At 44.6% G+C, this 24,732-nt stretch overlaps 1 protein-coding gene across 3 annotated transcripts in view; it reads right to left on the reverse strand.

The window, feature by feature from the left end:
• Nucleotides 1-24,732, reverse strand: part of TWF2 (twinfilin actin binding protein 2) — a 296,705-nt gene that overhangs the window by 197,096 nt on the left and 74,877 nt on the right. For all 3 annotated transcript variants that reach the window (XM_086939020.1, XM_086939017.1, XM_086939016.1), the window contains exon 2: nucleotides 17,532-17,609. In XM_086939020.1, the coding sequence (XP_086795146.1) occupies nucleotides 17,532-17,609 (78 nt within the window). The remainder of the gene's footprint in view (nucleotides 1-17,531; nucleotides 17,610-24,732) is intronic.

Consider the following 24,732-nt stretch of genomic DNA (forward strand, 5'->3'; position numbering starts at 1 on the left):
GGAGCCCAACTGGAACAATCCAGACCCGACCGCGGAAAAAAGAATCTGAAGATGGCGCCCAGGGGTGGGAGCTTCCGCAGGAAGCATGCCGACGTCACCGGAAATACACCCAAGGAGGGGTGACGCCGGCGCCCACCTGGGCGACGAAAAAAAAAAACAACAAAAAAAAACAAAGAAAAGACTACGAATCCGGACACAACCACAAGACCGCGGAATATGCACAGCATAGTGAATCCAGAAAGATTCACGCTGCAAAACTACTCCCCCCATTACGGAGGGAATCTCAGTAAAGGTAGCCATGAGATACTTTAAGATAACCAATCCAGTGAAACATTGAGAAAGTGAGTTATAAGTGTTCTGGACAAATTGCAATCAGTGGTGTATGTTCCAGAACATTTTCTGGGGGTGCCAAAATTCAAACAGTCATACACTAGTTGACGAGCGAGGTGAAAACAACTTACTTTCGGTAACGTTCTTTATGGTGGATACTCTATCTAACCACAGATTCCTCACCTTTGTGAATATTTTCCAGGAGTCAGACTAGATCTGGAAACTTTAAAAGTAGTTCTCTAAAGGTGGCGTGTCAAGCTCTGCGCCAGCTTTGTTGCATACCTGAACAAAAAATCTCATGGTGTAAGGAGGGGGGCGGAACTTGAAGGGGGGGGGGGGCTGGTGCAGAGAAGTACCCAAGAGGCACTGTTGAAACCCACCCTGCCCCTAAGCCCCCTCCTCTCAAAAAAACAAAAGAAAGCTGGCTGGCACCGATGTCCTGGGGTGTTTTCACACCCTAATGGACTTCAGCAGTTCAAAGCCTCGGAAAACCAGTATTTACAGTGGTTTTCAGTTCATTTTTGCTGCCACCGTGTGATATCCGCTCCTCGCAGGCTGACCGCGTGATGGGGGCCGATATAGTGTGCCACACGGTAGCACCGTGTGAGACGGCAGGTATGCTGTTCTGCCCCAGAAGTGACTAGAGGAGTAGAATATAAGCCCCAGCTATGTAAAATGTTCAGTTCACCGAACAGATAGGCGGGCGGGTCTGTGAGGAATATTCGGTTAGAAAGAGTATCAATCAGAAAAAGAGATACCAAAGTAAATAACTTTTTATTCTAATGGATACCCCTAGACACAAAGGGCAACTCCTAAAACATTATTTTAGATATGGGAACATGGGGGAAACTGAACATCAAACAAAAAATAATCATTCTAGCTCAACCTATCTACTTCAATAAATGGAGTTATTCCAACAAGTCACTGACCTAAAGTTAATTGCCTTAAATATTTTATTTCATTTATCATATGGCATATACTTATTCATATTTTAGCATTTTTGATTTACAGCAACAGGTCTTAAATTATTTATATATCTGCAATTGTTTTTGAAATAACCATGAACAAAATATGGCTGTATATATAATCAAAGACGGGTTATGAATTATTATTTTTGGTTTGATCTTCTGATGGATATTTCTAACCATAAATTCCTCACCTTGTGAATAGATACTATAGCAATACCTACGAAAAATGTGTGTCTGTGAACTGGCTCATACCAAAAGAGTTTGCAGGACCGAGTGGGCAAAATCCTCCTCGACAGACCTAACCAGCGAGGCAGTAGTGCTTCGTGAACCCGTGTACTGAAGCCTACGAAGCCACCTACCAGATGTCCAGGACGGCAATCCTCATGCTAATGCAGTGGTAGAAGATTCGGCCCTGGTGGATTGATGTCACAAGCTGTCTAAGGGCTTGGTTCTTTGTCAGTGCGCAGCAGAACTTTATGCAGTGAAAAAAATATCAAGAGATGGTCGGTTTTTAGAATGCCTTGCGTTTCTTCGCTACAGAAAACCCTCCATAGATCTGATCATTCACTTGGTACAATTGATTTAAAAGCCGAATTCCCTCAAATGATGAAGCTTCATTAAAGGGACGAGGTGAGGCAAATAATTCCAGATGAGTAGCAGCCTGCCCCCAGAAGACTGCTGCAATTAATACATCCAAGGCCAAGGATGGTGACCTAAAAAATCTGCTCTTCTAATACCTCTTTACATTTGGATTTCCCATCATGCGGAGTAGTAGGGAAGACAATAGGATTATTTTTGCTTCTGCAAGCTCTCTGGTTTTGGTTGTTGAGTCAGAAAGGCTGGGTCGCCTGGTGCAAGCGATGGCAATGCGGAACCTGCCTGTTAACTGGGAGCCTTTACTTCAATGCTGAGTAGTTGTAAATCTCAAACTTCTGCTGCCATTCCGATCACAACAGTGAAAGAAGTGCTTTCCTCCATTGCAGGATGAGGCCAGTACCTTGGGTAGTATCCGGCCCACTAGTATCCTGAAGGTCTTCTTAACAGTTTTCTTCACAATTTTGGGGAACATAGTGGCCAATTTCATCAAAGTTATCATTGTCTGAGTCTGTCAAAAAGATTATGCAAAGCGGTCCAATCCCCTCGTGTGATATGGGCAAAGTATCAGAACTTGAAGGGTTGCCCAAAGGCTGTGTGCCTGTCACAGTCTGGCACGACCTCAATTGAGGTGGTGGTGAATTCTGCTCAGAGTCAGATAGCACTATGGGCTGCATATCCTCCTCTATTATCTATGGCATCAGAACTGATGTGAAAGGAACCAGCACAGGAGATGGCCCTGGAACTGAAGTCAGCACCGGTGCCAGTGCTGAACCCCATGCGGGTCCAAGGGGAATAGACTCTATCGAGGGTGGACCAGTTGGCAGGAATATGACTTGAGGTTCTTGTGGATCCTTGGTGCCTGAAGGTACGCCAGAGGGAGCAAGTAAAGAGACAAATATACATAGCATTGCCTCTCAGAAGGCCTCTACTTGTTCTGATGTTGGAGACGAACCTAGGAATTCAGGTTATACCGGGACCAAATTCCGAATATACTCCGATGGATATATGGATCAAGCCTGGGAAGCACATTGACACCTCTGGTGGCAGAGAATGACAAGAAGGGAGCAGATTCCAAGTTCGACTTTTTGCTCTTTTTCTTGGACTTATCTGAAGACTTCGCCTGTGACGATATGCCACAGGAAACAAGGCCTCCTTTCGACTTTGACAAGTTGAGGTGTGGAGTCTGCTTGTGCTTGGCGTTGTTGAGTTTGGCATCCCAGTTCCATATGGCCTTCGGATTCATCTGGGCAAGTCATCACAGGCCCTGGAGTCACACTCAGACCCAAGAACCACAGACTGACACCCTCACACAGACATCTGTTTGCGACAGTCCTAACACGGTATAAACCTGGTTGTTTTAGGGGATGACATTTTCCATTGCACACTGGATAATTTTGTGAAACGACTCAGACAAAAGGCCAAGGAGAAGCTCCGGATCAGTGTCTAGAGACAAGGAAATAAAGCAACTGACTTCAGCACGCACTGTTGTTGACTTTATGTGGCTCTGCTCATCACTTCTACAGCAGAACAACAGAGCCGCACACCACGTACGGGTGTGGAGGCTCACTGCTTCTAAACTTTTTGGATCCAGTTGGGTGAGTTGTGATATTTAAAAAAAAATGAAGACTCTGCAGTTAGACGAATCCATCAGAACTATCTGTTGGTGAAACACTTCACAGTAATCCACTTGTTTGCTTCTGTCGCACCTATATTTTGGTTAGTACCGTTCCAACAGTCATCTGTGAAGTAGCTGTCTGAAGACACCTTCACCATGAACCAATGCAGGCATAAGCTAAAGACTGTAAGAGAAAAAGAAAGAAATACTCCCTCATTACAGGCCATGTAATTAATGCTCAGATCAATGAAAGACTGTCCAAATGCAACAATTTTGGAGGGCCACACTAAGGGAAAGAACACGCCCAATTTGGCAAAACTTTTTCGGAACCGAAGTACCATCATCACTCCTACTCAGACAAGATGGATGTGCATTCTTGTAGGCCTACTGACTATGGGGCATTTGTATCAAGCCCTTTTCCCGTTCGCAAACGGGAAAAGGCCTTTTGGGATGTATCAACCCAAAAGGGCATTGCAAATTAGAGAATCTCAAAATTTGCGATTCTCTATTTTGAGATTGCACTTAAAGAATCGCAAATTGCGATTCCTTAAATGCAATGTATGAAGCACAGAAAATTACGATTAGGCCGTAAGGAATTGCAAATTACCACCAACTTCAAGTTGATGGTAATTTGCGATTTCTTTGAAAATCAAAGTGCAATGTGGCACACATACATGCCCTTAGGGCATCTATGTGCGCCACATGTGCACGCACACATACATATTTCAGGGGTGCAACAGGGTGTCCTTTTGGCACCCTTGCAGTCTTGAAATGCATTCTCAATTTGAGATTCTCTAATTGGTAATCGTAAATTGAGAATGTCTTCCCTTTCATTCCTATGGACCTCCTAGCCCATAGGGATGAATGGGAAGGTATTCCTGATTTGCAAATCTCAATTTGCGATTCGCAAATAAGGAATATGTGGGATTCGCAAAATATTTAGCGAATCTTACATACATTGCATTTTGCGATTCACTCAAAATCGCAATTTGAGGATCGCAAATGTCTTTATGGATACATATGCCCCTATGCTCCTATAGGAGCTTTTATCTATCCACAACTAGGCCCCAATACTGCAGCTCAGATGCTTAATTGTTTTTAGTTTTCCATTCATATTGCATTGTGTACAACATATGTTATGCCAGTGCCTTATGTTTATATTAAAATGGTCTTAAAAACATTGTATGCCAACTGAAATGTCTTTCTTCTTCAAGTCCTGAATTAATTTCATTGCAATGCATGAAAAGGTAAGCATCCATTCACTGATTGGTGCAAAACAAATAGCCTTCCCCCACAATACCAGAGTAATACCAAAAGAAATGTGGAGTTACTATGGCTAGAAGTGATGCTTTAAGCTGTGCTGCCATTACACACAGACACAGCAGTATCCAGCTGCCATTCTTTTCCCTTTCCCAACCCCTCTAGCCGTGTAATTTTGCCAGGTGTCAGATTCTGCGCCTAGTTTGCTTTTACCCCCATCACTTGCTTCAACCATGCTACCCCTTACCTATCCTGTCACCACTGTAGTGCTGTGAGAAGTGCCCGTGTTACACAAGGTCAGGGGCGCACAGGCCAATTGAAGCATGCTATTCCTCTGGCACCTCTCCCAGATCCCTTGTCTGTGTACTGTTCGGCCTCATATGTTCCACCCTGTCTCAGATTATCTCCCCACTCCTTGAGCGCACTATCCTGATACCTTCCTGTCATAGTCAGCATGATGCTGCAGGACACAGTTCTGAAAAGGTAAGAGCTATGACAAACTTTACATATGACTAAGATTATACCATGCATGTGCTGTGTATCCAGCCAATGAGGATACTCACTTCAGGGACTCACTGAAGCACTTCAAACGTAGCACTAAAGCAGGTAAGCAGAGTATGGGAGGGGGTGTCAGAAATAACGCATGTCAACAACTTTCTCCGCTGTCACTTAGCAATCACTTTGATGACCATAAGTGTATTTGCTTGCTCTCGTGTTGTCTGTTTAAAGTTTCAGGCCCCGACCTGAGGCAGCCCATAGGCTATTGATAGCGCTGTAACACAGCAGGAGGGTGCCACTCAGAGTCCTTAAGGATGGAGGTGACCAATACTCCCATGTTCTCTTCAATTAGGTAGCAGAACTATTTAGACCAGTCCTGGAGCCAAATGCTGCAATCGTTGGGCAAAATCTGCAGTCTGTGCACTTTGAAAAATTGTCCTCAGTGTGATTGAGATGGGAAGCACAGGTGTGGCTGAGGTACCACACCCTGTAACTCAATATCCTTACTTGACATTAAAAAATCATCCGGGCGAGAGGGATGAACAAATAAATTATAACAATTGAAAACAGCAGGCTTCGTGCAGCACTGTGGATTTTCTTATGGAAGAGGCACAGTTCATAAAAGTAGAGGCAGGTGGGGGGTAACTTTAGTGTTCAGAAGTAACCTTAACTTTCCTAAGCACCTTTAAACAATCATTGTTTTCAAACATGATGCGCCAATTCAAAATCACACAACTCCTAGAATGCCCAAAATTATTAAATGACAGTTGAAAAAATAGTGCCTCAAAGACTCATGGGCCAGGTAGGCACTATCAATTGGCAAAAAGTGTTGCTTGCTTTTCCCAGGAGCTACGCATTCATCCACTCATGAACTGAAGTATCCTTCCATCCATCCACTCACCCATTCACTGAACTTTTCACTCTTTAACAGATACAGTCACTGAATAAAGGATCCAAGCAATCACTGTCATGTTCACCAGCTCACTCATTCACACAACAGAGCCAATCAATTAAATAGATCTACTGGCATGGTCAATGCTTGACTTTAGCAGCCGATAGCTTCAGAAGAAGGCTGTATAAAAAGAGATAGTAGCCAATTGCACTTCGTGGCCGTTGAATTGGCTCCACTGTTTAACTGTATTCTTTATCAGGGTATCCATTCAGACATTAAACTGGGACTGGAAATATGCAAATGACAAGTGATATCTTATGTTCTTTGTGTTGCTCACAATAGCTGCAAACGTACTAGATGCTTCCAACTAGCCTCCCTGCTCTAACTTAGGAAATAATATTTAGGAGGTGTTTCAATGGGTCTCCTTGCTATAGCACAGAATGTATGATGTGAGTGATGTTTCATTAATGAGTGTAGCTAGACCTCACAGTTCGATCAAATGACAGCGAGTGGATGAACAGGGAATTCATCCTCCTAGTGGGCTTCAACACAAATGCTTGCAGGTATCCTCGGAGTAACTACAGTAAAGATAAAGCATCTTTATCTGATCTTGTTAACTTCTTTTGCAAGGATACCCTAACTGAAGACCAGGAAATTACGTAGTTGCCAAAACCACAGTGGCAAAAAATCTCTGTAGGCTGAAGCGTTAACAGACCTTCTTTTACATTGGGTGAGAGGGGGTGCACGGTAGTTGGAGGAGTGAACGTAGGCACCGATTTGATGAATCAATTATTTTAGAATAGGCTACTACCCTGTTTTCCAGGTACTGCAGCAAGTTCACATAGATATTAGAAAGGTAAGCATTAAAGCCAATAGGTTCGACTTTGGTACAATGTATAAAAACATGCAGAAATACAACATTTGCATACCCATCGACAGATGAAGCATAGATGCAAATATGCACTCAGGTCAACATAGGTTCAAACATCCATGTACAATGAAAACATGACATGCAGTGACCAATACACACAGATCGAGACCAAATGTAAGAAAGAACTCTTTATGCGTGGTTACGTGCATTTATTGGGGGGGAGGGGGGGGGGGGGGGCTGATGCTACTGCTATATGGTCTCTGAACACTGGAGCACCGCAATACAGTCCCCAGGATTTGTCCTCTGAACGCTAAATGCATGGTAAAATTGGCTAATACCCATCTGGTTTGTTTTACTTCTAGTAAGGCCATAGTGCAGGTTGCAGGAAACCCATGGATGGCAAGGAAGTCAAATGTCATCTGCAGACTGTAGCATGAATTATACCAGCCATCAGGCTGATATTTAAAACATGGCTTCAGGCTTGAATGTGTAGCCTGACTACTAGTTTGTAAATCTGCAAGTAGACATGTCAAAACATAGTCTTTTGTTTATGGTAGAAATTCTTACTGTAAATTATTATGCAAGTCACTGAGACAGAACAATAGCTTAGGCTTTTTGACATGATGACCAGGGTGTGAGCAGGCCCCAGGCCTAGCTCTCACCGTTCCACTTATTGCATTGCTCTCAATACAGTTTTCTTCTTTTGTCCCTATTTTCACTGCGGTCTCCTTGCTTTTCCCTCGTTTTCACCGCTTTCTCCTTGCTTTTCCTCCATTTTTTGAGTGCCTTCTTCTTGCTTTTCCCTTGTTTTCACTCCTTTTCCTTGCCCCTTGTTTTTTGTGTGTCTTCTCCTTACTTTTCCATCGTTTTCCATGCTTTTCTCCCCGTTTTTCCCTTATTGCCACTCCCGCCTGCCGCCAATTTATCCCACCTCTCCCCATACATTGCCGCTCAGCACCCCTTCCTCTTCCCAGGAACTACTTAATGGAGGCCGCAGCAGGGATGCCAAAGGCAAGCCTGTCCGCGACTTGACTGTGCTCAGAGCCAGGAACCCAGGCCCTTTTGCCACCCACAGATACTCCGCCGCTGAGCTCTGAACCCAGGATGAGGTTACATCAACTGCTACCTTGCATCTCCATGATCAACGTTAGGACCTTTCACCTGCAGCCACTGCCTCTTCACCTGCAACTGAGTACCTCACGGAAACCATCACTACACCCAACTCCCCTACCACGACCGCCCCAGAACTGCTCCACTGCCTCCTGCTCAATGACCAATCACTCTGCACACCACCGAAGTCTAGGACATAATCCCCACTGTTATCCCTGATGTTATCTTCATCACAGAAACCTGGCTGAACCCCTCCTCCACATCCGATATCGCCACTTTGACGCCCAATGGCTACAAGATGAGACTCCGAAACTGTACCAACAAACACTGAATCAGCATCGCCATCATCCACGAAGACACCATCCGCTGCACCACCACCGAAGATGGCACTATACCATTCATGGAGCACCTCAACTTCCAATGCCAAAACGACGCCAGAATAAGCATCTGAAGCACCCTCTGCTACAGACCACCCAGGACCACGCCCCAGCTTTTGCATCGCTACTCCCGAATTCATCACCCTACTAGCCACAACCTCCTGGTAAGCATGAGCAACATCGGCCACACCCAACTGGTCACCAACCCCACACACAGTGCAAGAGACACCTATGACCCTATCTGCACTGCCAGCAACAGAGTCAAGTACAGTCATGTCACTGAACTTACCCGGACGACCATGCCATCGTCCTCTTTACATTAAAAGGATCCTCATCCACCACCACCAAGCCTCCCAGCTCCTCCCACTGCAGCAAGAACAAAGTGACAGAGATCCAATGGACGGATGCCTCAAATCACCCATCCAGACTCCGCAACCAACTTGGAACAGGCAGTCAAGACCTACTCCGCCTGGATCACCAACTGCTCCGACAAGAGTCACCCCTATCAAGCCCGCCAAGACCAAGAGATCCAACAAACAAGCCAGCAGGTATACACCAGAACTCAGGACCATGAAGCACAACTGCAAACACCTAGAAAGACGATGGCACATCAGCAAAGATCCCACAGACCAAGCTACCTTCAAATCATCCCTCAACAAATCCCATCAACACCCGAAAGACACGAAAAGATGCACCGTGGCTACTGCATAGAAGCCAGCTTCAACCATAGCAATGAACTCTTCAACATCGTCAGCTAGTTCTCCTGCCCTTCAGCCACAGAGAACACCAGCACCCCTACCCAGGAACTCTGCAACAACCTGTTGACTACTGCCACAAGATATCCACCATCTACAGCAGAGGTCTTCAAACTGAGGGGCGCGCCCCCCTGGGGGGCGTGGATGTGTTCCCAGGGGGGCGCAAATGGACCTGCAATTACATATAAATGAAGATAGCCTGGAAGCAGGATAGGCGTGTTTCCAGGCTGTCTTCACTTACATGAAGCAGTTACAGTGCATACAAAAATGTAAGGACGGTGTGGTGTTCATACAGATTTATCAGGATTAGTTTGAAAAGTTGGCACATGTTGGTCAACCTTTCCTTTCATATTTTCCTGACCTGTGTCGTGTTTTTCAGCGGTGTGACTCAAGTCAAGCACAGTAGCGTCTGCCAAGCTGTAAGTGAGGAATTTGAAGTAATGCATACAAAAATGAAAGGTCAATTTGGCAAAAAGTGTGTAACCGAGATAATTTTGGTGAATGTGCTGCAATTAACAGAAAATCAATTAATGTGTTTTCAGTGTGATATATATTCTACTGTGATCAGTCAGCATTATGTCCGTGGTGTGGATTGTTAGTTATGCCAGCTGAGTGCTTAAAATGTTAAATCTTTCTAGACTGTTTTAAAACTCAGAGTTCTGATTTTGGAAACAAGTTGTGCGCCATATACTAAGTCCTGGCACTGATTAGTGATACAACCATACAGTCCTGCGTTTTAACCAAATAGGACAGCTTTTCAAAATGATGGTGCAATAATATTGAATTGCTTTCCACGCATGCATATAGTGTTCTGTGCCTTGAATAGAGCGCTCTGTGGCATACTGATTAATAACTTATTAAATAAATATATCGTACATGTGTGGAAAGGGAGAACAAACTCAGATTCTTGTGATAGAGGATGAAACCATGAAGGCAGCATTATGTGCATTGCCTGTTGGTTATTATTGTGACAAGCATGTGCGTTCTGGGAATGCCATATGAATGTTCTGCTGAAGTTCTAAACCAAGAATAGGTAATCGCTCTGGCCCTTCTCAAAAGCACTGGTGGCAGCCTGGAATGGTATTATCTAAGCAAAAGAACCTCCAGTATGTTGATTGTGTTGATCTATGTAGTGTGGCCCAACTAGTCCTTCTGATTACAAAAATGATGCATGTACTACTTATTTCCAAACATGAAGGCTAGCCAGGTGTTTCTGGCTAGCTCACAGTGCACCATCTGGATCTCTACACCTCATAGGGTACCTGATGGTGTCTGCAACCTCAGAACATGACAAAGCTAATTCCCCCAATCTGTGAGTGGGCACCGGACACCAGTTATGGCAGTCTTCCTATGAAAAAGAACATGGGTGCCTTTTCCTTATTAGCATTAGAGCCCAAGTCACCAGTGTTGTGCACGTACGGAACAGGGCCTAAGCAACAGGGGGGCAGAGGGAGCCAAATGTGCTATTTTTCGTTGTTTTTTTCACACAAGGAATCAGAAAGCCTGCGTTGGGCATCTGGCCTAAAAGTAATGGCCCTGTTTATTAGACAGAGAAGATGGCCTGCTTCAGAGAGCTGTGGGTATCATTGGTGCTGCAGTTGCAGGAAATACTTGCTGGGCCAGTGTTTCTTTGAGCCTTAAAATAATGGCCCACGGGAGAGGAAAATTAAGCAGAGGAGACACCTTGATTTGGGCATCAGAGAGGGAGATGGATCATGGGAGGTAGAGGGATGGTGTGAGATGGGAGCCCATGTTAGCAAACATAAGAGGCAACAGCAAGGCAGTACATATCATTAGTGAAACAGGCACAGTAACACGTTTACACAGGGGCCCACTCATTCATAATTATTAATATTTAGACATACTAGGTGGGCATGGGGGCTCATTTTCCTTCATAGCATTAGGGCAGAAGGTGCCCTTGGCACAAAAAAAGGGTGGGGGGTGCAGAGTGAATTAGCACATTTTCTTCCAGAAAGAAACCAGCCTTGTTTCAAGATTGAAATGGTCATTCATGGTGGGGAAGGAGTGAAAGAAGAGGAGATAGCCTGCTTCTCAGGACCCGACCATCATTCATTAGTGTAGCAGGTGGAGTGCATTGGGCTCCACAGCAGGGAAATTATGGGCGGTAGTGTTTTTGGTCAATTCTTCAATGTTCCTGTCTGATGCTGTTGCTTTTTTATAAGCTCACATCTAGAGTGGATTACGAACTACAGACGAGCACCCTGAAAATAATCTCATGATCGCCGCCTTTTATGATCATCCCTCCTCCTCCGCCTATCCAAATCTTTGCAATATCGTTTTGGAGGGGGGCCTCACTTCAAAAGATTTTGCTTAGGGGGGGCTCAGAGCAAAAAAGTTTGAAGACCTCTGATCTACAGCAACTTCGAACCTCAATCCACAGACCTTTACAGCCTCCTCATGCCAACTGATGCCACCCACAACCATCTGCAAACCGCATGGATGTCACTCACCACAGCCATCTTGAACTCCATCCACTCAGGAGTATCCAGGGACCCCCTGCCCCACCATCTCTTCAACGTCGGGAGCAAGGAAAGCAGCTGTGAACTCACCTCTATTCTCAAAGCATCCATCACCAGAACCACCTTTCCCCCATCTATGGAAACACGCAGAGGTCAGACCCCTCCTCACAAAACCCTATGCTGACCCAAGCAAACTCAAGAAGTACCACCCTAACTCTCTCCTCCCGTTCCCCGCCAAAGTCCTTGAGAAGCCCATGAACCACCAACTCATAGAAACACCTGGAGAACAATCTGCTGGACAACTCCCAAACCAGCTTCCGCGCCAACCACAGAACCAAGACAGCCCTGATCACTGACAGCATCAGGTGCCTCCTAAAACGGTGGGGGAAACAGTGGCCCTGAACCTCCTCAACCTCTCAGCAGCGTTCAGCACCGTATTCCACCACACCCTCACCAAAAGACTCCGCCACATTAGGATCCAGGAAAACTCCCTCAAATGGATTGCATCCTTCCCCACAGGACAAACCCAAAAGATCTGCCTCACTTCGGAACGCAAGAGCATAATCTGCAGTCTCCCTATAGGCTCATTCCTCAACTCCTTCCGGTTGAACATGTACATGACGCCCCTTGCCGAAATTGTCAAAACACACTGCCTCAACATCATATCCTACACAGATGACACCCAGCTCATCCTCTTGCTCTCATAAGACCCCTTCACCACCAGTACAAATTTCCACAACTGCATGATGAGCACCACCGATGGGATGAAGACCAACTGCCTGAAGCTCAACACAGACAAGATGGAAGTGTTGATTTTTGGGAAAAACAACTCCCCATGGAACTACACCTTGTAGCGCACTGAACTCGGACTAACCAGCAGACCACGCCCGCAACCTATGCATCCTCCTGGACACCAAACTCACCATGAAATACCAGATCAACGCAGTCTCCTCCACCTGCTTGCACACCCTCCGCATGCTCTGAAATATCTTCAGATGGCTCCCTGTCAGTACCAGGAAAGCAGTCATTCAAGGCCTAGTCACAGCCTGCTGGGCTATAGCATTGGATCTATGGAGGATATACCACCCAACTCTCCAAGAGACTCCAGATGATGCAGAACTCAGCCGCCAGACTCATCCTCGACCTTCCCAAACAGAACCACATCAGCTCCCCCCAGCCCCACCTCGAGAACCTCCAATGGCTCCCAAACCAGAAAAGATACCAATTCAAGATGTTGACACTCACCTAGAAGGTCCTCCACGACCAATATCCAGCATATATCAACACCTCCTGAACTTCCACCAACCCTCCAGACACCTTTACTCCACCTCCCTAACTCACACTGCCTGCAGCTACCGAAGCAAAAAATGGAGAGCACCCCTTTGTCTACCTCACAGCCAAGTCCTTGAACGACCTCCCTCTGCACCTCTGAACAGCATCCTCTCTCCCTGAATTCAGAAAAGGACTCAAGACCTGGCTCTTCGAATGATCCCAGCAAGAACCCAGGACCTGGATACCCTCACAGGTGATTAGTTGCGCTCTGCAAATCAGAGTTGATTGATTGAGGTATACAGTTCAACTCATTGCATAAAGAGACTTTGTGGAGGTCCAGAAACGTCATTAACTTGAAAGAGACCAGACTAGGGCCTGGCCATTCACAGTTTTAAGTAGGATCTGGGGAAGCTGGGCCTTTTAATCCCAGCGTGCACTCCAGCCATCCTGACACCATTTACAGTGGATGGGACGCCGGTTCCAGAAGTTGTTCAAGTTTGGTGGTAGGAGAAAACTGCTCATTAGCATGGACACATCCCTGTTTGGGACCCAATGCTCCTTTCAAGGGTAGATATATTTCTGATATTTTGATTTTTCCTGAGAATAGTGTAGTTTGGTGTAGGATCCTAAACAGGATGTGGTGAAAAGGGGGTTGTTTGCCATTGGGACATTTTGAACCACTGGACTGGAGTTTTCTCCACCCACTGGTTAGCACTGTGAACAAAAGTAGCAACCCACCCCCAGCTAAACCTTTGGAGCTTTGAATGAACAGAAGAGAGAGACGATTGCTGGGGAGGCCTGTGAGGAGACCTGAAGTGATGTACCTGCTCTCACTTGTACCCAGTGCAAAAAGAACAATTGATGGACAGAATGCAGAAAAATGTCATACATTCACCCCAGTACAGAGATCTGGGCCTAAATCCATCGTTTTTTTGCTCACCATGTCATTCCAGTTTGGACCCAGCCATATGCAAATCAGTCTTGACCCTGCGCCCCATGGTTACAGTCCAGCCAGAACTGCCAGGCTAGGTCCTCCCTGGACCAGAAACAAGCTTCCTAGGACCGGTTTCGGGCTTTCAGCCCTCATCAGCAAGAATAGCTTGACTCTAGTGGCATGGAGAGCACGGGACCCACGTTTGGGCCTACCCGTCCCACTCGAGGTGACAAATGCAAAAAGAACAATTGATTGACAGAACGCAGAACAATGTCATACATTCATTTAAGTGGGATGGGTATGCCCAGACGTGGGTCCCGTGCTCACTACACCACTGGATTCAAGCTAGCCTGGCTGATGAAGGGTGATGCCCTGAAACCGGTCCGAGGATGCTTGTTTCTGATCCAGGGAGGACCTGGCTTGGCAGTTCAGGCTGGACTGTTCCCACAAGGAACAGGGTCAAAACTGATTTGCATATGGCTGGGACTAAACTGGGGTGGTGTGATGAGCATAAGAATGATACACCCTTTGTCCCCAAAAAAGTTATTAAGAAGTAAGAGCCAACTGTCCCGTATGTCAAACGAATGATGCAGTACAGGTCTACACAGGAATGGAGGAGGATGGCAATAGGTCCAATCAATTAAAACCAACAATGCTGAACCCAGTCCTGAACTGTCCCTTTACATATCATTGTCAGTAAATGAATTGAGCAATTGAAGCAAATAGGGACTATGTTGTCCAGAATGCTTTGATTTCTTAATCTTGAATCTTAATTGAAAACCCAGGGTCAAAAACAGCGCTTGGTGTCCAATAAGCAAATAAACTTGACTTCTACTTAATGCCATATGGCCAATTTCAAATAAATAGCATGTTGGCAATGCACACAAGACAGAAAAAAATACAAGAAAATGATAAACATGTTCGTGCTTTTACGATACTAAATGCAGACGTCTTCATTTTGGGTTCCTAGTTTCACAGGAGTGCAATGTTTTGCCAGTTTGCAATTGTGAGGCCGGTTCTCATTAATATATTCACCATACCCTACTTTCTGCATCAGTTTATCTTGCTAGCGGACAATCGCTTTCAAGCTATTGACCCCTCCTGGCAAAAAGCCTGACTGTAAAAACAAGAGCAGATTACAATTAGCCAGCCATGCATCTATATCTGACACATATACATCAGAGTAGTGCACCAAAATGAAAATAGAAGCTAATGAATTAGCATGCACAAACGAATGCTCCATTCTTGAGCCATGATACTTGGGTGCTTATTGCTCTTTCAATACAATAGCAAAACACTTCTTCGAGCCTCCACCCCAAACCCTCTTGTTATATAACAGACTGAATCATTTACAAGGAATAGTGCGAGCATCATTACACCAAACCTAATAAGCATAATATTGTGCAAGACATGTTACCCTTCACATTAAGACAGGGCAGACTATGTCTCAAACTGGAGATGTGAAAGCAAGCAGGCTGCAATTCTGTAGAGATAGTGTTGCCATAATTCAGAGTAAAGTATACAAGAGCACCCACCACTCCAAGGTCAATATTTCTAGGGGTAAACTGCATGCCTGGTTTGATGAAGCGGAGTACGCTTGAAAAAGGACACCAAATTGGCCTAATAATTTGAGATTTCATCCTGACTTTGAGACCCCACGGGCATCCCATTTTTTTAAACCTCCTTTGTAATTATCAATTGGATAAAGTTGCATCAGCCCCTGCAGGGCAGTGTTGGGGGAGGGTTCGTCGACCCTTAAGCCTTGTGGTGAGGCTTTCTGCCGAATGCCCATAAATATCTTTGAGATTTGGGAGACTCAAGGAGCTCTCCACATTTAGCAGAGGGGTCCAATTATTTTTGTTTGCGAGTCTTGGTGTAAAAAAATTGGGGGGGGGGGGGTGGGGTTGGGGGGGGGGGGGGGGGAGCAAGCAAGCAGATTAGACAACCGAAGAGAACATCAAAGTATCACCTTGTAGCTAGACATGTTAACCTTGACCTCACTATAGCTTAACCACTGAGCTCCCAGAACCAGCAACTGGCACAGAGCGTATGGCCATTGATAAACCTTATTGTCATCAGAGTCGGATTGAAAATTTCTGCTTCCTTGTCCCAGTCTCCTGTGTAACCCATTTTGCTCTACCCCCTTAATTTTCTCCTACTATCTCACTGTTTCCTGGTTTTCAGATATTTCTAAATGGCCGAAAGCCACAAACTTGTGCTATATGAAACCCCACAAAATATAGAACCTCCTTACTACGCATCATGAATTGTCGTAGGTAACTACAACCTTGCTATTTACTCAGACTGTGGCAGCACTCAAAGCAGCATATATTATCGTATCTACATTTGTTAAGGCCCAATAGGACTGTAGAGATACAACCCTTTCATTTAATTGTTCCGCTGTATTCAAAGTCAATTAGACACAAGATTTAGCTCTTTTCAGGAATCTTTAATGAGAGCGAAAAGTCAGGTCAGAGATTACCTCAGTTACAACTGAACTCCTTGACTGTTTTAGGAGATCATCTCACTGCAAACTAATCATAACCATGTAACTAGTAAAACGAAGATAAGAGGAAATTAAAATGACTGCATCTACCAAAATGACATCACCACTATTGAAAAAGACACTTGCAGTAGTTATGTGCTTGCTCTGTCTGAGTGCTACCACAACCTAATTAAACTTATTTTCCGTTGTAGTACAGATGTGTAAATACACAAAATTATTTCCTTTATATTTATTAAAAAATCATCTGTACCCTCTGCGCTGTCATTAATACAAGTTGGGTAAAGCTTAATTTTATACAGTGTTTCCAGTCCATATTTCATTTAAAAGAAAACCATGTCTGGAGACTTCAATCTGCTTGCGTTTAACAACCAGCACTCGGTGGCTGCAGCATGCCAAGATTTTCATTTACTGTGGCTGGGCATTTTATCTAATGAAACGATGTCCTTTTGAAGGGCAGTATCTGAATTATTTTAGGTAACACTTGCAACTTCTGAAACATATCCTTCCCGCGCGTCCAAAATATTTAGTGCAGTCCAAGAATGAGCTGTTCCAACCCCCTTTCGAAAGCAAGTAATATGCCCAAAACAGAAGTGCCTAGAAACACAAAGAGCGAGGTGCAGCAAGCCTCCCGCTTTCCATACATGGAGCCGCTCGTCGGTCAGACAGCCAGTGTAACCCCCCCCCCAACCCCGGTCACGAGACCGCATTCTGAGATACTCAAACTCTGGAGTAAGAGGACTCATTCCTCACTCTTCAGTGGGGTGCCCATTCACACGGCAGAAGTACTTCCGGGAGACAGGCCACAAGAGGGGGTCAATATAAAAACCTAGAAATGCGTGTACCCCAAAAAGCGCAGCCTGGCGGGCAGGAAGGAGGCCCGCGCGGCCATGCGTGCGCGCGGTCAGCTGTGTTTATCTCATCGAGCTATTCTCAGAGGCAACATTCCAGCCTGACTAGAGCAGACTTTCCGAGAGCCATCCGTCTCCGGCTCCCTGACTGTGGGGAACGGGGGTGGGGAAAATACTACACATGAAATCGAATTTAACAGAGAAAAGCGGACACTTACCATCCTCTATGACGACCTTAATCAGGCGGACAGATCCATTCCGGGCCTTGGCAAAAAAGTCCTTCAGCTCCGGTGTGGCTAAAAGAACCAAAAACATATTGGTCAAAATCTCCCAGGAAAATGCAGAAAAAATAAATAGATTACAATTTAGGTATCCCAAAAATTGATCCTGTGGACAGAAATAATTCGCTAGAATGTCTCGGTATTCCAGAACAAGGCACCGAGCCGCGAGTAGCAGCGACCTTTTCAAAGAAAGGGAAGGCAGCGCGAATGATCGCGCACCTCGCCTGGCCCGGTGTTAAGTATGGCCTGTGATGGGCATGTGATCTCCAGAACCCGATACGGCAACAGGAGGAACATAATCTCCCAAATTTAGATGATGGTTAGGCTGGTGCTGGGAGACCGAGCTCAAGTGACAAAGCATTCATCTCACAGAGTGTTCCGAGCCGCGGCTCGGGAGGGGGTGTTCGGGGAAGGAAATGTTTAGACTCCATCTATGTTTTGGTTACCTCTTGCTGTGGATGCTTCACGTCAGGCGCATGTGACCCCAGCAGGAGACCATAGGTTATAACAGTTTGTTTTTGTTGACTTTAAACACTCCCAGTCCGGTCTTATCGACCTTCAAGATTCAGCCACCAACGGCACTTACCATGAATGAGTAGACATAGACGTTTTACCCATCGCCCAAACTAGCCTGTCTGGCACCAGGATTCTCCTACAAGCGTCTACCATTTGTCACCCAAGCACAGTCACCGGGGGACTCATCCAACAGCACTAACTTGGCTCAGTAACAAATGCACCCTAAACTGTCAACAAAATGCAACTTTCCAACTGAACTTTATTAGCTGAAAAAAGCCCAATCACAAAGCATCCAACGCTAGATGGCTACAGCCCAAATTACTTGACTGTAAGAGGAATCAATCTTGTGTAGCAAAATTGACATTCCAGATTCAAGCCTCACTCACAATTACCAAATTAATCCTTGCTGTATAAAACCCAACGTCATGTGCAATAAACTAGCACAACCACAAAGACTCAGATGGCTCTACACAATCCGGTTCCACACAACAAAATCTAATGCCACTTACAAAATAGGATGTGCAATCCTGCTCAAACAAAACCTCCTCAGTGATAAAGACAGCTCAACACAATTACAGTATATCACCAACTATTAGTAGTCCGTCATACCTCAGTAGACCAATTTAAAAAATCATCCACCACCTCAAGGCACATAGGTCTCTATTAATGCACAAACAAGCATCTCACAAATAGTTAATCACACCTAAACATGGCCGAACCCTCAATCAGCAATGACAACAGTTCTAACATCCTCAAAACCTCCTTTTCCATCAACTAAAATTATTTGGTCTCTACCACAGATCATCTTTATCCCCCTGCATTGAGAGCCCTACATTGACTACTGGTTGCCAGAAGATACACCTGCAAGCTGCTTTGTATAGCCCACAGAGGAAAACATGGAATAGAACCACTTTTAATTAGGAATAAAATCACCAAATACATTGAACAAAGGAAACTCCACTCAAGATTGCCCCTTACCTCAAAACCCCACCATACAAGAAAAAGATCAAATGTGGTACATCTTGCTCTGTTCAAGCAGCCAAACTATGGGATTCATTACCCCCAAATAGGAGATCCATGGATAACTATCTTATCTCCAGAAAACTACTCAAGAGTTGACTCTTCCCTACATAACCAACATACTCAAACATTAATGTACAGCACAGCTCTGTGTATGTAAACATTTATAATTTGCTTATATGTATCTAGATATGAACATCTCTTTTTACAAATATGTGTAATAACTATGGGCACCAATACAATGGCGGGCGGTCACTGTAACGCCATGGAAAGGTCTTTCTGCTTGCCCATGCTAATATTGATGGCGGTGCCTGCAAGACACCGCCACCATATTAGCTTCCTTTTCCACCTGGTCGGCAATCCGACCGGCGGAAAAGCGGCAGAAGGTCTTCCCGTCCGCCGCTGGGCCCCTCACCATGCTTATATGGCGGGGGAAGGGGTCCAACAGGGGCATTTGGAGGGCGGATCGCCACCGCTGGCCCGGCGTTGGAGACCCGCCCGTGATATAGATATTCTTTAGGTCTGCTTAACAAATGTATATATTACGCTAAACTTAACATGTTTATAGGTCACTGCATAGATTTTGTATAAGTTATTGGATTAGATGTTTATGGGTCTCCGTTTTATTTATCACAATATGTAAATACTATCAACTCTTATCTACAAGCAGTTCACTACTGAAAATTGGCAAGATAAAATAAAATAAATTTTTTTTTTTAAAAGACAAATAAATTAGCTTGAAGTACAGCAACACTTTAAAATCTGAGTTCATACAATACAACTTTGAATCTCAATAATTAATGTTCCTTATACATATACACCCTTTCTTTCTGTGTCCTCCTGTATGTATATGTGTATTACTTTACTCCTACGTAGAAGAAAATAAATAAAACAACTTTGACGCTCTCCAATGCACTACTCTGCCTCACCCTATACCTCTCTAAATACATCCGCTACCTTCACTCGGACTCATCTCCAAATCTCATTCTACTACTGTAATCTCCAAAATAACCCTTTCTAGACTCTGCCCTACTGGCTCATCCCAAACCTCACTTTACTACTAGGATCTCCCAAACAACCATTTCTAAATTCTTCCCTCATGTATCCCTCCTTTGACTCATCCCAAATTTAATTTTATTTCTATTATCTCCCTAATTCCTTTCTACAGACAAGTCCCTCCTCCATCTCTCCTTTTACTCATCCCAAACCTCATCTTACTACTATGATCTCCCAAATAATACTTTCTAGACTCTTCCATCTATCCCTCCATTATCTTATTGAATCGAACTAACAGACTCACATATCCACCGCTAAAAATAACTCCTATTTCCCAATACTAATCCACTACTAATCTTCTTGTGTTCCGGAGTAGTGTGCTGTTTGCCGAAAAGATCTTCAACACCTCGTCAGGGGTATTAAGGGCTATATAAATAGAGTTACAATTACAATCTGGACCTAAAACAAGAAAAATATTATCTACTCTATACCCTATTCACCCAAAATCATCTAAAGTTCACTTTCTATCAACCAAGTCTGACATTCAGGGCCAGATGCAGATATGAATAAGAGAACACTTCTAAATCATTAGAAAATTGCAATGGGCAACAAATCTCATAGGGATAGTTGATCAAAATATTAAGAATTGGATATATAAATAATATGCCCACCAAAAACAGCAAGTTTGAGCTCCATGGCATAATGAGATCACAATGCCAAAGCCACTTAAGAGTGCTGCAAATTCCCACACACAATTTGTGAAGGTAGGCAAGCTAGCACAGCAATCCATTACAATCGTTCTCCAACCAGCTCATTGAAGTTCAGTGTGTGAGAAGCAAGTACAGGTAGAAGCGGTCCCATAAATGAAGACGATAACTAGAAGCAAAGTATTAGTTTCCAATTCAAAAGTGCAGACCATGCAGCAAATCAATTAATTAAACCAAAAAATGTAACCCACACAGAAAAGTATACCATACATCTGAAAGAAATGGTTTGCAAAGCAGAGAACAAAATGAGGTTTGCAAAGCAGATGTACAATTTACTAAACGGACCAAGTGCCTTTGAGAACCACGTCAGGCACACAAGCAAAGGAAAGAGCAGAGGCTACTATATTAAGGAATGCCACATCAGACCACGTGACTCCTGCACTTATGCCTTTGCAATGGCTACCAATAAAAGCAAGCTTTAACAAAGCCAATAGGTCTCGCATTCGAGACCTATTGGCTTTGCCAATGTTTTAACCCATACTATCAGCAGTGCAACTGCTCCACTTCTTTAACTCTGCAGTACCAATTTATTCTATGTAATCAACTGTATTGTCATGCGCATTTTGTATTACATGTATTTGACCCGTGTCGAATGTATTTCTGAATGTATGCTTCTTTTTTATTTCCAACTAATTAAAACTACTTTAACACAAAAAAAACACTACGATGCAGTCACATAGATGTCACATATAACATCCTTAATATTCAATGATGAGGTCACCCAATGCATTTCAGACTTTTCGAAGTCCTTCCTCAGGGGTCCACTGAAAGATTAAATAAAAACGTTGCTATAAACATTTTGCTTAAATGACTGCAGTTAAATGCAATTCGTAACAAGGTCACATAACTATACTGCTTTTGAAATCTACCCATGGTTATACACGTTTTAAGCGCTACCCTCGGAAACCACTTAATCTTTCAGTGGACCCCTGAGGAAGGACTTCGAAAAGTCTGAAATGCATTGGGTGACATCATCATTGAATATTAAGGATGTTAAATGTTTTACACGTGCTCGGAAAAAGGCCTGTTGTGGCATATCCGTGGTATGAAGTGTTAAAAAACATCAGCCAATCATGTGTGGATAGCACATTGGAATTAAAGAACTAATACAATTCAAAACATGGAGTAAAATGGATTTATTAGTGAAAAGAATAGAGAAAATGAGAACAAGTAATTTAAAATTGGTGCAACTTCAAAGATTATAGCTGTGCGTCTGGATTTGGGGTGCAGTCCCATCTGCTTTGTTTCTACGTGGCAAAGGGCGGACCACATCATCCAGGGAGCACGCAAAAAGGTTCACATTGTGAAACAAGGAGCATAATGGTTTAACAATCAAAAACAGGGCGTGCACGGCAACTCGTTAGAATTGTAAAATTTACTGCCCACTTGCACGTAGCACCCACAAAAGAAAGGAATAAGTCAAACAATTGATCAACAGATTCCAATGGACTTGAAAATGCACGTGAAAAGCACATCTTTAATGCTGAAGAAACCTGCTTGGGCGCATTTTGTTTTTACAGAGCAAGGACATGAGCACTATGAATCATTGTTTTGGACGTGGTTCTATTGTTTCTTTTATAAACTAGTTGGCATGTAAAATGTAAATTGTACGAACAGCATAACGTGGTCAGGAAGATCGTTTTTTTGCGTATGTGATAAGATCAACCGGGTGGGCGGGGGACAGTAAGGAATCAGCTGGGGTAATCACGCACGGTGCAGAGGGAGAAAGTATTGAACAACACGTAGGGGATTGGATGCATTTACCGGGTTTTGCGCACAGAGGCATTATGGGAGGTGTAGGAAGTTAGAGTGGAGGTTAATGACAGGTTGTGATAGGTGAGGTAGAAAAGGCGGGGCATCATCTAAGGAGTTAAATCCGTGGGAGAAGATGGCGTGCAGTTAAACGCCGCTATCGTGTGTGTAAATGGAACTTAACGTTACAGGTATGGAAATGAGAGGCAGCAAATCCGGGTAGAGAGTCAGGGGAGAGAGAACGAGGACCACTGGGGTGGTATATTGGGCACCGTACGTAAGGTTGTGGAGGGTTAAACATCGTGATAAGGGAGTTAGTTAGGGGATTCTTTTAAACCATAATTACGGTAGCATTTCCTTTCCTATTAAGATCTTAGAGAAGTGGGTAACTCGCTCTCTTTCTGGCTACCTGGAACACACTAGGTGGTTCGATGAGGACCAGTTTGGCTTCCGACCTGGTCATGGGACGGAGACCGCACTTGTGACCGTGCTGGACAATCTGCGTTCGCGTGTCGACAGTGGTCGGGCAGCCTTTTTGGTGCTGCTCGACATGTCGGCCGCGTTCGACACGGTCTGCCATCGGACCCTGGCTAGGAGGCTGGAAGAGTGCGGGATTTGCGAGGGGGCCAGAGACTGGCTGATCTCATATCTTGAGGGCAGGCAACAGCTGGTGTCACTTCCGCCTTTCAGCTCGGAGCCAAGGAAAATCGGACAGGGGGTGCCACAGGGCTCGGCCATCAGCCCGATATTGTTCAACCTGTACCTTCGTCCACTTGTCCAGCTAATAAAATCTTTTGGGGTCTCGGCATTTAATTATGCCGATGACACTCAGCTGGTGTTTTCCTTGGAAGGGAACAATGCGATTTCGCTGAGCACCTTCCATCGCTGTATGGCAGCTACAGCAGATTGGCTTCGAGCAAATTCTTTGCAATTCAATAGCTCGAAGACGGAGGTGCTCCACTGTTCCACTGATCGGATCCCGCGGGCTCTACCCACCGATTTTTGGCCTAGCACTTTTTCCGAACCAGTGTTGGCATCGGAGTCAGCTCGTAATTTAGGGGTCATGTTTGGCCCTAACTTACAATTAGACCTACATGTCAACAAAACCACGGGAACATGTATGATGCTGCTCCGCATGCTACGCAGAGTTTTGCCTCTGCTCCCCGCCCAGTCCAGGCCAGAAATAGTCCGTGGGACTATTTTAAGCCGGCTTGATTATTGTAATGGTCTTCTCCTGGGGGCCCCAAAAAACTTGATAGGGAAGCTGCAGAGGGTGCAGAATATGGCTGCTAAACTGGCCCTCTCTCGACCCAGATCTAGCTCTTCTACTCTGGCGCTTCGCGATCTGCATTGGCTCCCGGTAGATCTACGGGTCCAATTTAAAGCGGCCTGTTTGGTGTTCAGAGCGGTACACCTCCTAGGCCCTATCCCGTTACAAAACATGTTTGCATGGTATTCTGCCCCACGGCTTTTGCGGTCGTCATCGGCTCACCTTCTGGTGGTGCCTAGGTTTCAAAGAGTGAGGATGGGTGGCCGCTCATTTAGAGTGGCGGCAGCCAAATTGTGGAATTCTCTCCCACTCACTCTTAGGAGCTACCAGGACTATCTTCCATTCAGGAAGGCTTTAAAGACCTATCTCTTTCCCAAGTAATGGTTGTGCGTCTGTGCTTGTCTAGTGCGGTGGTTCTCTGATCAAAGCGCCAGGATGCCCTCTGGGTGACAGGTTTGCGCTCTATAAGTATGCTAAATAAATAAATAAATAAATAAATAAATTTTGGCTCCGGTTTCCGAGGGTAGCGCTTAAAACGTGTATAACCATGGGGAGATTTCAAAAGCAGTATAGTTATATGACCTTGTTACGAATTGCATTTAACTGCAGTCATTTAAGCAAAATGTTTATAGCAACGTTTTTATTTAATCTTTCAGTGGACCCCTGAGGAAGGACTTCGAAAAGTCTGAAATGCATTGGGTGACATCATCATTGAATATTAAGGATGTTATATGTTTTACGCGTGCCCGGAAAAAGGCCTGTTGTGGCATATCCGTGGTATGAGAAGTGTTAAAAAACATCGGCCAATCGTGTGGAT

This window comes from Lissotriton vulgaris, chromosome 9 (genome assembly GCF_964263255.1).
Source record: "Lissotriton vulgaris chromosome 9, aLisVul1.2, whole genome shotgun sequence".
In the NCBI taxonomy this organism is placed as follows: domain Eukaryota; kingdom Metazoa; phylum Chordata; class Amphibia; order Caudata; family Salamandridae; genus Lissotriton; species Lissotriton vulgaris.